At 35.7% G+C, this 15,469-nt stretch overlaps 5 protein-coding genes across 12 annotated transcripts in view; 3 read left to right on the forward strand and 2 right to left on the reverse strand.

Moving 5' to 3' along the window:
* The first annotated feature begins 495 nt into the window (after window positions 1-495).
* Window positions 496-2,767, forward strand: L(2)10685 (5-methylcytosine rRNA methyltransferase l(2)10685). Of its 2 annotated transcripts, none has more exons than XM_078188839.1 (8): window positions 496-638; window positions 884-1,066; window positions 1,118-1,493; window positions 1,563-1,745; window positions 1,829-2,112; window positions 2,189-2,313; window positions 2,401-2,538; window positions 2,626-2,767. In XM_078188839.1, the coding sequence occupies exons 3-8, from the start codon at window positions 1,133-1,135 to the stop codon at window positions 2,765-2,767; spliced, it is 1,233 nt and encodes a 410-aa protein (XP_078044965.1). In that variant the 5' UTR covers window positions 496-638; window positions 884-1,066; window positions 1,118-1,132. The 2 variants fall into 2 exon arrangements, with proteins under 2 accessions (XP_078044965.1, XP_078044964.1); XM_078188838.1 differs by having other exon boundaries at window positions 1,130-1,493.
* Window positions 2,768-3,055: 288 nt separating this feature from the next.
* On the reverse strand, window positions 3,056-8,140 carry Mfs3 (major facilitator superfamily transporter 3). The gene is made up of 9 exons (XM_078188837.1): window positions 6,888-8,140; window positions 5,073-5,311; window positions 4,753-4,986; window positions 4,591-4,678; window positions 4,134-4,366; window positions 3,869-4,018; window positions 3,663-3,795; window positions 3,336-3,577; window positions 3,056-3,242 (listed from the first exon to the last, which is right to left on the reverse strand). The coding sequence occupies exons 1-9, from the start codon at window positions 6,910-6,912 to the stop codon at window positions 3,066-3,068; spliced, it is 1,521 nt and encodes a 506-aa protein (XP_078044963.1). The 5' UTR covers window positions 6,913-8,140; the 3' UTR covers window positions 3,056-3,065.
* A 1-nt stretch (window position 8,141) lies between these two features.
* On the forward strand, window positions 8,142-9,255 carry LOC144474197 (uncharacterized). The gene is made up of 3 exons (XM_078188841.1): window positions 8,142-8,513; window positions 8,586-8,873; window positions 8,947-9,255. Exons 1-3 carry the CDS (start codon window positions 8,402-8,404, stop codon window positions 9,225-9,227), a joined length of 681 nt encoding a protein of 226 aa, XP_078044967.1. The 5' UTR covers window positions 8,142-8,401; the 3' UTR covers window positions 9,228-9,255.
* Lsm3 (U6 snRNA-associated Sm-like protein LSm3) lies at window positions 8,910-10,145 on the reverse strand. Its single transcript, XM_078188840.1, has 3 exons — window positions 9,961-10,145; window positions 9,784-9,891; window positions 8,910-9,710 (listed from the first exon to the last, which is right to left on the reverse strand). The coding sequence occupies exons 1-3, from the start codon at window positions 9,979-9,981 to the stop codon at window positions 9,528-9,530; spliced, it is 312 nt and encodes a 103-aa protein (XP_078044966.1). The 5' UTR covers window positions 9,982-10,145; the 3' UTR covers window positions 8,910-9,527.
* A 1,338-nt stretch (window positions 10,146-11,483) lies between these two features.
* Window positions 11,484-15,469, forward strand: part of Scar (wiskott-Aldrich syndrome protein family member 3 SCAR) — a 55,786-nt gene continuing 51,800 nt past the window's right edge. For 3 of the 7 annotated variants that reach the window (XR_013494707.1, XM_078188801.1, XM_078188806.1), the window contains exon 1: window positions 11,604-12,479. The gene's annotated coding sequence lies outside the window, so the exon portion shown is untranslated. The other 4 variants (XM_078188802.1, XM_078188805.1, XM_078188803.1 and 1 more) reach the window with 4 other exon arrangements.

Consider the following 15,469-nt stretch of genomic DNA (forward strand, 5'->3'; position numbering starts at 1 on the left):
TACGTGTCGCTTCCTTGTCGTGGCTCGTATCTGATAATGATGTAGCCCGATACACGCATTGTGCGCATTATGTATATGCGTGTACCTGTTTCGGCTTGTTTTCACCGATGGGTAACCCCAGCTCGCGATAAAGAAAGTCGGCAAAGTAGGAAAAGAAAGGTCTACGCAGAAATAAGTGTTTGAGTTTCGCGAGGGAGAGGGAGAGCCAGAAAGAGAAAGAGAGAGAGAGAGGGAAAGAGAGAGAGAGAGAAAGACGTGACGTACAGCATTAAGTCAAGTAGTACCGGTAGTACCGTAACGGGTGGATTCGTCGGTTGTCCTGCTTCACCTGTGTCTGCAGTTCACGCCGGTTCACGCCCTTCTTCTTTTACACCGTTCTCGCTAACGGTTAATCGACGTCGACCACTTCTTGCGTTTAAAAGATGCACGAATGCACCAGTGACGCCATCTGGTGGCGACACCTTGTAACGAGCTTTACCGCCCTCATGTTCTGTTTTCAGTTTACTCGGCATAACCTGAACAGATATATGATTTAAAGGGTTATGTATTATTATAAAACAATGGCACGTTTATTGGCTATATCGAAATTTAGAATAATAACAACATTTGTTAGGGAAAGGAACAGTTCGACTCATTGGGTTTGTATAATTTTGTTATTAGTAAAAATTGGTTGAATCATTACCTGGTTGCAAACATTTTCGACGACGCGCATGAAAAATTGAAGAATCCTTACTTCTTTTTCGTATATTTATGTTCGCGCGGACCGCTGATCGATTTTCGCATCAGTTAACTGATAATCATAAAAAAATAACGAAATTAATGTAATATTAATCAATATAGAGAATTATGTTGTAAACTGATACATTTTAAATGTTTTATTCAGGCCGTGCTTAGGAAAAAGAAGACTGCTAGAGATAAAGCACTCGATTATTTCGATGAATATTATGGATCAATTTATGGAGATCTATGGACAAACATGCGTGCTTCATTACTTATGAAGAAAAATAAACATATAGCAATGATTAATAATTTTAGCGATTCAGAGAGGACACAATCGGAGTTGAAAGTATGTACTTTTTGAAACTCATTAAAATTAATTCAAAGTATCTTCAATTAGGATTCGTTTTAGTCCATGGGTGCAGTGCATGTAAAGTCATTATATGAGGCATTTCAAAATAATATAAAGCAAAAAAAAGAGATCGAATCTATGGAGTCACAAAATGTACAAAATCCTATGAACTCTATTATAGAAAACTCTCAGTTATCAGAAGTAAACTCGCTTTATCCTGAAGAAAGAACCAATTTGTTGCAATCATTAAAATCAGAGGAAGATAATGAATCATTAGTTAGACTAGACGACGCATTACAGCCTGTAAAATTACAATCTATAGAACAAGATTTAAGTGAGATAGAAATAGATACTAATCGTACTATTGAATCGTCTTTCGATCAATCTATACTCCATGAATATATACCTACTACAAGATTAAAGGGTTAGTTCAATCTAGACTGTTTAAATTGAACAAAATTTTAGATCTTACTTACATAAATTTATTCTACAGGTTTAGACGACTATGTGCTACAATCTGATTATTATAAGTTTTATAATAAAGGAGCTGACTTTAAAGTAGATATTGTCAAAGAATCTACTATATTATTCCCAGAACATTTACACCCATATGCATTTCCAAGAGGAAGCGAAGAGATTTTTACATTTCCTAAAAGAGGATCCACTGGAGTTTCAGGTCTATACCTCAGATTGAAATGAAATCATTTCTTATTAATAGGTATATGAATTAAAATAAAATTTATCTACTTTGTTTTCTAGATTATTATTTGTTCGATGGTGCCTCCTTACTGCCTGTTTTAGCTCTTGATATCAAATTGGGAGATGTTGTGCTTGATATGTGTGCTGCACCAGGAGGTAAATCCTTAGCTATTTTTCAGACTCTTATGCCACATTTATTGGTGGCTAATGATATATCAGAATCTCGAGCAAATAAAATACGTACTGTTATAAATCAATATTTATTTAATACTGGTAAGGAGAAAATGATTCTGGTATCAGAAAACGATGCTCGACTAATCCACGAGAAAGATTTCTATAATAAGGTATTGGCACTTATTAAATTTTGATACTTCGTGAACAATATGTAAAAAAAAATATTTACACATTTATACATTTTAGATTCTAGTCGACGCACCGTGTACGACGGATAGACATTCGTTGCATTCTATCGAGAATAATATTTTTAAATCTACCAGGATTAAGGAAAGATTAAAACTCCCAGAGCTTCAATCTGAGATTTTAACGTTAGTTTATGTATATGTATATATATACGGAACTGAGTAGTTTGTATTATTTTTGTCAATAATATTTAATTGTTGTTCTTTTTTTAGAAATGCACTAAGATTGGTGAGTGTTGGAGGCACTGTTGTTTATTCAACATGTGCATTAAGTCCTGTTCAAAATGACGGTGTTGTGCAAGTTGCATTGAAAAACATCTGGGAAGAGTCTAATTCGATATATGTTGTAAAGTGTGTATATTACATTTCTATTTTGGAAAATAATTTTATTAATCATATTATTTGTATTTGTTGTTCATGCGATGCATTCATTTTTAGGGATATGTCAGAAGCTTTATTACCGTTGCATTATATGTACGAATTTGGAAATATTGGAACGAGGTATGGTCATATCGCTATTCCCACACTTATAAATAATTGGGGTCCTATGTATTTTTGTAAAATAGAACGAATACGATGAGTAAACATCCAAAAGTGTTCGTATAAAATGTACATAGCATTGTGAGTATGTAACTAATGACGTAATATTTAACGTAATATTTGTAAAATTTTAATATGGTAAATCTATAAGTCTTGTCATGTCAAAAGAGGTTATCAGTGATAACCTTTTCTTTAAACAGCTCTTCATTTCTCACACGAAAATTGTTAAAGTGAAATTTATCTATGTAAATACAAAACCGGAAAAGTAATACTGAACTTTATATGTGTCAAAAATGAAACGAAACAATTGAATAATATTATATACGACCAAAGAAAATTTACTTTTTAATGTCATCTTTTAGTGGTAATGTCTGATCGCTTGTTTCTTCGTCAGCTGGTTTAATTCTATTCCAAGCTTGTTCTTCTCCACTTCCGAAGATTGTGTAGATTAACATCTCGATTATGTACAACCCCACAGTCGTGAAGAATATGACTCTCCATGCTCCTATTGTTTGCTGCGGTAACAGAAAATTTTCGACGGTTCAATTAGTTAAATTTTTGCAAAATTTCTCTATCATAATTGAAATAATTCTATTACTGAAACCTACGTTTCCATGAGTCAGTTTTCCAACAAATATCGGAACTACAAATCCAGGTATTGTAGCAACACAATTTGTGATCGCGACGAGTGTACCAGCAAAATTTGGAGCAATGTCAATATGGTTCGATAAGAACCCACTGTACATTCCACCAATGCAAGTTACTCCAATAGTCATTAACGTAACTGCTAAGGATCTATTGCAGCCAACATATGAAACTCCTATCAGGCAGAACATCGGAACAACGGATGCTGCGAAAAGAAATATTTTCATTTACATTTAACTGGGTTTGTACGATCTTTCAGATGTATTAATGATAATAGCAATAAAACTTACCGAACCATGTTCCAATTTTTCTTGACATTGTAACTGTGATCAAGTTCTTTCCTTGTATGACTGCGAGAACTTTGCTGAGCACCATAGTAAAGATCCACATACATAAAAATGGCATAGAGGAGAGGGTAGCATTCTGGAGACAAAAATATTTAACTCGAATAAGATGAATTTTAAGATCTTGTTCAATTTATAATGGAGGTACTCACTGAACTCATGTCGAATTTTAAAATCTGATTCATGAAAGTGGGCAATTCAATTAGCAGCATGTACCAACCAAAATTACTGCAAAAGTGAGCAATTAAAATTGCCATGAATGGTTTCGATTTTAATACATGCTTCCATGGGACCGGCAATCTCTAAAAAGATAAAAATATTTGAATGCTTAAAATTTGTTTTAAGTGTATCTAATGTCTACACAAAGTTAAAGTTTACGTTGCGTAAAAATTTAATGTTTTATGAATTTTATCGGACCTCTTTATGTTCATTGCTATTTTTTGCGTGCCCTAAAGATTCCATGATATAGTTCTTTTCGTCTTCGCTAATAAGTCTAGTTTGTTCTTCGGGACTGTCCTCAATCATTATCCACCACGCAGTACACCAAATCAAACAGAGAGCACCTTCTATGTAGAAGATCCATACCCAATCAAAGTTTGCGGCTAATATTCCCGTTAATAAAATAGAGATTACCGTTCCAAGTGCTGTTCCTATTTTAAGCAGAAGGTTTCGTCTTTATGAATATGTAATCAAATATAATATACAATAACAATTCATAAAAATATTGAAGCTCAATTACGAAAATAAATGTTAAGAAAATTTATTAAAAATAAAATTAATAGAGTTTATTAAATGACAAAATAAAAACTTTTAAATTAAAAATTAATCTGCAAAAAAATAATGTCTAGAATAATGGAATTAAAAATATTAATACCTGCATAAACAATAGAAGCGATAACACTTCTTTCGTTCGGTGGTGACCATTTAGCAATCATAACGTGCATAGCAGGAAATGTTACACCCTGCAATAAAATGGTATGTCTTTTGTCATTGAAATCACTTCTATTTGGTAAAATATTATTTCTTTAGTACTAACTCCGCCGATCCCTTGCAAAATTCTGCATATAATGAAAAGAGAGTAGTGGAGCTGTGCAGCAACAGGTGACAATATGGATGCCAGTACGTTTAGAAGTACCGATACATTCATTACCCATTTGGCGGATAACAATTCAGCCATTCTGCCACCCGGAAGCAGTGATACCATGTACCCCCAAAAATACGAGGATAAAATCAGTCCTTGTAGTGGTTCGTTCCACACAAATGGACCATCCTACGAAAACGATATAATTATACTTCTCCATCGGCACCATTTTATTTAATATTCATGACCTCTCGATAGCAACAAGATTTATATACCTCGACAACACCTTTTGTAATGTTTAGGGATGTACCGTCGTGCGGACATTCGTCCACCGTAAGCCCAGTTGCAAATTCGGACTCATTTTTATTGAATGCCGACAGCCTCACAGCAGTGTGGTTTACCATAGCCACTATCGCCACACTTACGTTTACCTTGAAACCATAAATAATTGCCAATCCAATAGAACCCATTACTGCCATCAAGTACCGCGCCGGCAATATGATGCCTTTGCTTTCTGAAAATATATTTACGAACATAGCATTCATCATCAATAATTCACTTTTTAAAACGTTTTACTAAATTACTGATTACATTTTAATATTTTTGTGCCTTTAATTCGCAAGACCTAAGAACTTTAAGTAAATTGTCGATTATCTAAATGGACAAGTCGGATAAATTGTCTGTTTTGTTCTATTAATAAATAGATCCTAGAGTTTATGAAAATAGAGAAATATCTATTTTCATAATCAGCCTCTTTAGAATTGATAACTTCGCCGAAGATTTTGCCCATACAACGCGGCAGTATCGTACAAGGTATCCCTTGGCGGCAAGGTTAAATGCTACGTGGAAGCGAGGATAGCGCGTACGTGACCAATTGTGCATATAAACTGTTCCATTACCCAAATGTTTGAGAATTCATTAATAAATATTTATGAAACTTCTATCAGAACCGTCACAATTGCCAAGTCTAACGAAAAATTAAATTCTGCGATAACACGTATTAGAGATAGTACTACCAAAATTTTTACCAAAATTTCGACGATCTTCCGATCCGAACGTTAACGCATCCTATTTGATCGATAATGGAGAAATGTTTCAAACTACATTGGATACATTAATTTCAGATACTTAAAGTAATAGATACACTTGTTTAGTATTCGAAGTAAAGCATCGTTTTTTATTACGCACGTTTATCTTCGTTCGTAAAATGGGTCATGGGTCGGTTGAACGTGATTCCAGAATAACTCTCTGGCCAAGTAACTAACAACCGAACGATCAAGGAGACAAAAGGGGGTTAATTGTTCGATATATTTAGGTGGTAAATTCGTTAAAAATTGTTCAATTACACGCCAGCCTCATTTTCATAAATCAGCGTGCGAATATAAAATTCCCTTATTTAAATTTAATATTTTACCAACAATAATTTATCAGAATTGATAATGTCGCGCACGAATGACGACAATTAGTCACTGCGGTTGCAAAGGCGTTGCATCAACCAAGCGTCGCGACGGCTACAGGTATTGCAGCTTCGTGAATACCACAATTTAAACGATTTAATTAATGCCTTGTTATTAAGTAGAAAACATAATTATCACTACACATAAATTCAAAAAATTATCTTCACATAATATTTGTCCCCTTCTGTTTGTTTAACTTATCAGATTCAATCTGTTGAAATAGGCTTGTGAGATTTTGTACAAAAATTGGTAAGTTACAGATCAATAATGCGCACTAGATTCGATGTCACCTGTTGAATGTTCTGTTTTCATGAAGGATTAACGATTTGAGAAATGAATCCTTTCAAAATGAATATTCTTTATTACTAATATTAATATTTTATTAGTAAGTCAATTTAGAAAAATCGATATTATAGCGTTATATAAAAATCTGGAGACGGAGGACATTTGAAGGTTATTGAAATGATCTCCAATGAACTCCGAGGGCAAGAAAAAGTCAAACTAGTATAATGTATTACAAATAAAATATAATATAGTATATACTGTCCATTCTTAAAAGTATATATTAAAAATATAAACAGGGTATACTAAACAATAATAACTATAGAAAACAAGTTCAAAGAGCTCGCCTACCTTGGGGAATATTTTTTCCAGCCATGGTCTCCTCTGGTCACTTATTGTTAAAAAATAATTTCGTAAGTCGAATAATGTATAAAAGTACTACTTCACAAATCGAATTCACACCATTCAGTTTGCTAAATTAATCATTAAAAACTGTGACACGTTGTGTAAATCACTTATCATACTGCGCACTCAATTTCGATTATTTGATAAGATTAATTTTTTCTAATCGTAAACTTTCTACTGATCACTGATTTGATTTTCCTTGATTGACAACTGACAGGTAAAACGTTTAATTCGGGAACTTTCGAGCCTCCGTTTCGATTCTACATTTGTGCAACGTGCTACTAAAGACGTGCGAGATGTCTCGGATCCTCCGAACCTTTCGGACGTTACCACCGTGCGTGCGCCTTTTCTATAAATGCCGTGCTACGCGCGAACGCAGACTCGAAATCCATGTGTTACACCACCTTCGGCCCATGTGACGTACTTCTGTTTACGTTGCCACCGTCATCGATTCCCGGAATGTTTTCTGTTTTAAGCCGCCGCAGGACATTTTAGATAATAAAGGAACAAAATTATTAATTATGCAACATACATTTCACTAAAATATTATTAAACGTCATTCAGACAAAAACGAGAAATCATTTATTGCAGGCCTATATAAGGGATGAAAACTGTAATAGTATTTTTTAAAATCGAACAGGTCTTTAAATAAACAATATCAACTATGACCTTTACGAAAATACGTAATGCCTTCGGCCTTGTTGTTTTATTCAACAAAAATGTCGCATTTACTGTTTATATTAGTTAATATCATGGTATGTTTACTAAACATCGCAGTATATTTTATAAACCATTATTTTAAAGGTCACAGTTCAAGTATAGATGGTTACTCAAACAGAACATAAAGGAAGTAAAACGGTATAGTAGAAAAATCAGAAACTAGTTTTAAACATGATAGAGAAAGTCTACTTGTCTACAGTTACATCTAACTTAGTCACTGGAAACATGAATTTATTTAAATCAATCATTCCCTACTAAACTTATTTTAATCATTTTATTGTGATATCTACAAAGGAAGAATATTATGAATATACTAAAAAGATTGCAAATTTTCTTTTTTCTATATTAACGCTCTTTTTGATAACTGTGACAATTTTGAACATTTATTCGGCAAAGTTTTCATTTATGAAATAGTGAGACGAAGGATATTGCTTGAAGTAAATACGAGTTGTTATTTAATTGTGCATGTCCGATCGAACACGTGCGAAATTAGCGTAGAGTTTACGTCTGGTGCAAAATGCAGATGATATTTATAAAACAAATATGTAGTTCTAACCACGGGATCAATGTGAAGTTACATTCGTATGCATTAGAAGACACAGCCTTCGCTATTTTACTAACAGAATTTGGCAATTCGAAGATTGTCGAAATGTAATATGATGAAAATATGACGTCATCTGTAAATTTTGTTGTATAAAAATCATTAAAATACTTTATTTCGTGAGAATAAAAATCGAAACATGAGTGTGGCATCAATAAATGACGATAATCTAGAGGAAATATATACGTGGGTCGAGCAAATGACGTTTTCGAAACCGAAGAAAAATCTTGCTCGAGATTTCTCGGATGCAGGTACAAGAAAATATAGTTTTGGCACAACAAGTTTGTCTAGGAAATTTAAAGCTTTCATTCAATTGATTTCAGTTTTTATGGCGGAATTATTGAAAAAATATTATCCTAGACACGTTGACATACACAATTATATATCTGGAAATAGCACTGCCAAAAAGATAGAAAATTGGTGTACGCTGAATCGTAAGGTTTTGTCGAAACTTAATATGAAATTAAAAAAAGACGTCATCGCTGACTTAGCTAATGCAACGCCGGGAGTTATCGAAAAAGTTTTGAGTGACTTGAGAGTTAAAATTTTAAGAGACTGTAATGCGGATAGAGCTGATCTGTATTCTAAGTATGAGGATACTGAGAAAGGAGGTAGGTAATTTATTATAGAAAACTGTACGCCATGGAAAATCGTTTCACTTAAGTATTGTTATTCCTTGTAAAGAGATTGTTAAATCAGTACTCGATCTCGAAGAAGTAGCAAACAAAACTGTTCCACGTCACGTGTTTGTTCGACTAAAACAAGAATTAGAAGAGAAAAATGATACCATTAACACCCTTCAACAAAAAATAATTCATCTCGAATCTTTGATGAAGTTCAAAGATCAAAGGATCACTGATCTCTCTGCACAAATATCAAAAGCAGCAGATCATTCTATTTCATCAAGATCTGACAATTTAACCATTAGCAATAGTTCAATCCCAAAACTACGAACTAAAACATAATCAAAGAAGTAACTTAAAACTTCTTAAAATAATACATTACGAACAGTTTTACCATTTTACTTAGAAAATTTCTATTGCTCTAAATTTTTTACTTGTGTACTTGTTTTTATACAATGTGAAATTTAATTTGTTTCACCATAATTATAAATTTGTCACAAATTTGTTAGTAGTACTATGTAGATTGTTCTGTTGATTCATATATCATAACTTCTTTTCATGCTAGTACAAAAAGTGATTACATTTAGTAATATTAAGCTTAAATCTATATATGTTTGCAAAAATCATATGCAAACGAGAACATTATAATGGTGCTCTCATGCTAGGTGGAGAAACCAATATTACACCATCACCACGGACAAATAACATAGATATATTCCTTTTTGTGGTACGATAAACCTCTTCATATGTTTCTTCATCAATCTCTACTGTGGTTACCGTTTCTTCTGCTTCTCCCAATACCATATTCAAATGTTGATCGTAAGCCTAGAATTAACATCAAATTAAAACAAAAATGATTTACACATGCATACATTTTCTTGCATGATAAAGCAATTACATGTAATCTTCCTCTGAGTTCCCTTTCGTTTCTCATTTTAACATAAATACGTTCATCGAGACTCAATCTTATAAGATCTAAAGGTTCCTTAACATTTATCGCTGGGACCTAAAAGAAACGCATGTTAGGTTATGATAGGTTAGATTCAAAATTGTAACAACAAATCCATGATCTTACTTGCTCCGCTTCGTCAGCCATGATAAAAATTAATTTTTTTAAATTACAAATTTATTTATAACTTATCAATAATCCTAAGTATGTTGCTACAAGTTTACACTGTAATAAACAGCACATTCATCTATAGTGCACGGAAAACATTACGCGGTATTATTCGGATAAATTCATAAAAGACTCCATTTTATCATCACTTACAGAACTTTCCGGCGAGCGGCGCCACTAGTGGGTTTCATAGGAAAACAGTGTCTTACAAAAATAGATTAAACTACTCTAATACTTTGTTAACCGAGTGTTTGTAACAGCTTTTTTAGCGGTGAATCGACAACGTTCATAACTATTCTACTTACGAATACAAGTATGGCTTAGAAACCCAAGGTAATAATTGCAATGTCTTACAAATTTGAATTTCTTCTCTATGTTCCGGTAACCAATAAGCAGTACTTATTGATGCACGCGATCCGTAAGTCGTTCTCTGTGACGCATTTATTCTTGTGGTTACTTTCCCATTAATTTCGAAAATTAGAAATCTCAGGTGAAATTTAATTAGCGCATTTGATACAAAAAACTTCATCGGCAAAATCAGCGGTGTAGACTTTGCTTTCCGCATAGTACAAGATACAGTCAAAGATTTTCAAAGTTAACGGTCACTTGTACATTTCAGCAACTATTATTGTTCTTTATTGAATCAGCAAAAACGTTTTAATGAAAGATCGTATTCTTTATTAAACGTATAAAATGAGGGGTTTTGTTACGCGTCGTTTTTCCTTCAAACCGTATAAAAATATGGTACCAAGTTTCCTCGTAGTCGTTATGCGTTCGTGTTCAAAATAGCGCGCGCAATTACGAAAGTGCATAAAGCACGGTGAACCAACAAGAAGCTAATGACTTAAATTTTACGTTTCAAAAATAAATATTCTTTATATAATTTTTGCTTGAGCGTGAGAGTTCAACTATTATTTGCCACTGAGATTCTTATTGCATACAACTTGCATGATAAAAATTTTCTAAAATTGCCAGAATTTAATACATTGACAGCCAAGACTACTTTGAACAAAATCTGTTTAGACGTCAAAATATTCGTTTCTTAATGAATAAATAATAATGAGTAGAATATAACAACAAGTAAAAAACAATAAATATATGCTTCTTTCTGTATCGTGGTGAACGTCTACCACGAGATAACCCGTGGTTAGCAGTCAGCGTATTAAAAAATGTTAAATAATAGAAATCTTCGAGGTTTTGTTTAGCTCAGATGTACGAATCAGTGTGCAACACTTGAGTTAAAATAAACAAGTGATTGACCTTGGCTAATGACTAGTAATTAAATTATCTACTAGTAATGTAGTATTAGTAGATGTAGCTGCAGGTGTAGAACTTCTAGAAAGAAGAGAGAGATGTACAAATTTGAAATAGTATAATTTGAATCACGCGCGGCAATACCAGAGTACATATCCGCAGCACTGGTTGCGTTCTGTGCTACGTGATCGATGGTGGGGCCACCGTTCAGACCCCCGGCGTCTACCTGGTCATCGGTTGTTACACCATTTCAATTGTAGCGCGCGTTAGTTCTCGGTTAGGCCGCGATGGTCGACCGGCGCTGTCTAGCAACTATGGGAATCAGTGTAGCTTGAGGTACATATTGCTAGAGCGATCGGCCGCGAGGGAGTGTACAACGCCATTTTCTCTAACCGCGGGTGAAGTCGGTCGACGGTACGTGAATCATTCGCAGACGAATTTGCAGGTTTCTGTCGGAGGACGTCGGGACCTGGGGCTGTCCGCGGCCCTGACGCGATCATCGGTGTTATGCGCGGACACGCGGGCAGCTGTGCGGTGGATATGGTGAGTTCCGAGAGATCGAAGCGCTCCCGGGAGACGTGACGTCTTGTCAGTTGGCCTTTTCCCATTCCCCCTTCTCGGTGAGCTCCCGCAGGGATGGCTCGTGCAGAGTTGTCGTTCATGATAACGTAACAGAGACCGGACGAGCGACGACCGACCGTTACGCATCGGAGACGTGTATCGCGACGGGCCGAACATTCACGTGGAATTAAAAACGGTTAGCGGCGAACACCGGGAAATCGCTGGACATTTCGTTCGGGCCAATGGGCGGAGGTTTAGGGCGGCACATGGCTGTTGGGGCGCCGGTTCTGCAGGGGGTGGTTTTCCCAACGGCTAGCTCCCACTGACTCCGAAACTCTCGGTTTTCCACGGCCTCCCATAGTCCGCGGCCCGACCCATCCCTAAATCGAAATCGTGCGAAATCGCGGCCGGTCACGGTTCGAGTAACAAGTTTCTAGTGACAGTGTTAAGAGAAGCAACTCCGTTATATGTCTCGATCTCCTTGCCGGAGTACGGAGAAGCTGCCGGAGATTATTCGGTATTTTGCGGATCACGCGTGCTCTTCCGTGTGTTCACCGATCTGTAGTTTGTGCACGTAAAGATCGAACGGAGGAGCGACGGTGATCGCCGACGGGACAAGATACCGCAATCTTTCTGCCGCGGAGCAGGTTCGGAATAGTTAGGTAAGTACGACTTTCGTCGCTGTATCTTATTCTTCTACGCTGTGTATTTCCTCTCTGACACTGTTCCTTGCGAACGGCTTGTGCCGTTTGACCTTCAATGATTTATCAATGGACCGTTAGATCGTACGGAACGTGTATGCGTCAGCATTATCGATCGACCAGTGTTGACACTACTTTCCTCTCCTCTTTCTTCTTCTTCTTTATTTTTCTTTTCGAAAAACTGTCCGTAGTCCACTTTGCTCTTTATTTTAATGTCATGCGTGCGCGTGTGTGTTCACGGTGCGACGGGTATGTATTGGGAACTGGTAATTTTTGTACGCGAGCTTAAGCGGTGCGCGTATCGTCGTCCCATAGCGATCGCAATGGAACGCGTAGGCGTAAAGTAGGGGCATCGGGAGGACTATTATCGGTACTTGAAAGTCGTCCCATTGATACGAACTTTACCTTGAATTTATCGCATCTCGGCCGCGCGTCTTTCGTGATCCCGTGTCGCATGCCGCTCGCCGATTAAAATCCGCCGTGCCGTGACATTCATGTGCCAATTAACCCGGTCCGCGTTTCGACCTTGTTGACGTTTTAAACGGTTTTCTGTCCCCCGCGTCTGTGAAATCCGATAGCGCACTTACTTCGTCGGTTAGCTGCTTAATCACGGATCATCTTTTTCCCTGCCGACGGGTAGGTCTTCCCTTAGGTTTCGTATCGCTTTCCGTTGCTGCCGCGAATTCGTTTCGTGCGGCGTATAAGGTGGCATTCATAATTCGGTCGTTCAATCGAATTTATGATGCGCAATTAGTCGGCAGCACTGGTTTTAACAGGCGACGGTGATCGATAACAGGAGCACTATATATCGATACCTCGAGTTAGGAGCTCGCTCGGGTAATATGTAATCGAATCAATGATTTATGGTTTTGCGATAGTTTGAGTTAGGAATAGTCACGATCGTGGGAATCGCCGTTTTTTGCGACGATAGTCGTTCTGAGTATAAACCCAATGATAAGCACCAGAAACTAATAATCATAACAATTAGGCCTAACCGTCGACACAGCCTGTTTCGTTATCTAAATCCTATGGTCAACGGTGATCATTATTAAAGATCTCGGTCATCATCGTGATAATTAATACAAGTATCGATCATTATTATTGTCTCTATCACCGTTATCGATCATTATGGTGATAATAATCGAAAACATTAGCCATTATGATAACAATTGGTCGTTAGATGGTAATCGTACTTTCCTATCAAAGTCATTAATGCTGGAAACAATGACGAAATTATTAGAATATGAAATTCATAATGGTAGACGCTAATATTAGTAGCCATTGTGAGAGTAATGAATAGAATCGTTAGTCGATATCGTAGAGTCCACTGGCATTAGTAGATTGATCGTTCAAAAGATTCAAAATCAATGTAATAGTACGTAGTACGTTAGAAATCTTTTTATGCTGTTTATAATAAAAACTAGCCAAAAAAATGTACTTCGTTATGCAATAATTGAAGTAGACTTCATTGGTTATCGTGTTAAACACGAACTCCTTTCCAGTAGCACGTTGATAAATTAATTAAACGATTTCGAGTCCAAGGCTTGATAACAAGGTGCAAGGGAGATTAATTAAAAGAAGCACGCCCGCGCACTAATTATTCCACGCGTACGAACTACTTCTCTTGCAAGAAACTAGAGTCCGTGAAGTTGGCTTTTCTCACTATTGTAGTGGGGCGCCATTGTGTTCGCAACACTTCTTTTCTGTGCCACTATTGGGAAGGTAAACAGATTCGCCGACACTATCGTACGCGCATCACCAATCAAAGAAATTACAATTCCAAATAATAATTGGATCTAAAAGTATAATGGAGACAGCGACGCAATAAATACTTCGCACAGTGCTGAATGAGTCTTTTTGCCGATTGCGAGTGTCATTGCTTCTACGGATAATAAAGAAACGAAGAAATTGCATAAGTCGAGAATCTGGAAAATTCGAATAAAAAATGGTTCAAAAAAACAACTATAAAACTTAACTGACTGAGATAGTTTTAACAGTCCTCCATAGTAAAAAACGTAAAATCGATTCTCGGAATCAGCGTAGTCATAAGTTTTTTTCAATTACCGCCTGCATCATTAATATTATTACTAGAATCCGAAACTATGCGCAACATACAAATTGGTCAAGTTAATTGGAAGAAATATAAGTTAAATGAAAATGTTTTTCTTGTTTTAACAATAATAATTAGTCAAAAATAATGTAAAAGTATTCTCAAATTGGTTTAATGTTTTCACATTTGCGTGTTTGACCTTATTGCAATGAACCAGTCTTTTTGCGGTTTTACGAATTGTATGTAAAATCATTTTGAACATATCTAATATGAAAAGCATTTTGTTATCATTAGATTCAGAATTTAATGTACGGTCTTGGATAAAATCAATTTTATTTGAAGTAATCGACTAATCAACGTAGAATTTCTAATACCACGTGTAATTGTTAAAACGCAGAGGAAGGAAAACTGATGGTAAATAAGGTTGTCCTCGCCGGCTTTCTCAGTAAACAGAAGACAGGATGAATGTGAGAGTGTGTTTGAAGTTCTATTTATGGCAGAGGCATGCTTAGTTTATTATTCGTTAAATGACACTGTATGCAGCGTAGCAGAATACATTTTTCGAAATATTCAACACACACGTATAAAAATGTTGGTTAAAACAGTCAGCCTGAATATAATGCCCGATTTAGTTCTCCAGCTTTTAAAAGTTTGAATTACATACAAATTTTAGTAATTATTATTACCAATGTCAAGATTATAAAATTCATGTCATAATATTATTAAGATTATAAAGATATTAATCTATGAATCGTCAAGTGGTTGAGGGTGAATGTATTTTGCAGTCTACCAAATATTTCTATAATATAATTAAACTGTATACTCTAATAGAGTAATTCTAAGATAAGAAATTTCAAGTCCTGACAGAATTTCGTATTTGTCCGGACAAATCAGCAATCGA

Source organism: Augochlora pura, chromosome 8 (assembly GCF_028453695.1).
Source record: "Augochlora pura isolate Apur16 chromosome 8, APUR_v2.2.1, whole genome shotgun sequence".
NCBI lineage: Eukaryota > Metazoa > Arthropoda > Insecta > Hymenoptera > Halictidae > Augochlora > Augochlora pura.

Excerpts from the sequence above, each read along its gene's own strand:
- Mfs3 (XM_078188837.1), bottom strand. The coding sequence starts at position 6,912 with ATGGCTGGAAAAAATATTCCCCAAG. Across the intron at positions 3,796-3,868 it reads TAAAATTCGACATGAGTTCA|AATGCTACCCTCTCCTCTAT; the intron begins GTGAGTACCTCC and ends TTTTGTCTCCAG. Across the intron at positions 3,578-3,662 it reads AAAAATTGGAACATGGTTCG|CATCCGTTGTTCCGATGTTC; the intron begins GTAAGTTTTATT and ends TTCTTTTCGCAG.
- LOC144474197 (XM_078188841.1), top strand. The coding sequence starts at position 8,402 with ATGAGTGTGGCATCAATAAATGACGATAATCTAGAGGAAATATATACG. Across the intron at positions 8,514-8,585 it reads TCGAGATTTCTCGGATGCAG|TTTTTATGGCGGAATTATTG; the intron begins GTACAAGAAAAT and ends AATTGATTTCAG. Across the intron at positions 8,874-8,946 it reads TGAGGATACTGAGAAAGGAG|AGATTGTTAAATCAGTACTC; the intron begins GTAGGTAATTTA and ends TTCCTTGTAAAG.
- Lsm3 (XM_078188840.1), bottom strand. The coding sequence starts at position 9,981 with ATGGCTGACGAAGCGGAGCAA. Across the intron at positions 9,892-9,960 it reads TGGCTGACGAAGCGGAGCAA|GTCCCAGCGATAAATGTTAA; the intron begins GTAAGATCATGG and ends CGTTTCTTTTAG. Across the intron at positions 9,711-9,783 it reads AACTCAGAGGAAGATTACAT|GCTTACGATCAACATTTGAA; the intron begins GTAATTGCTTTA and ends TGTTAATTCTAG.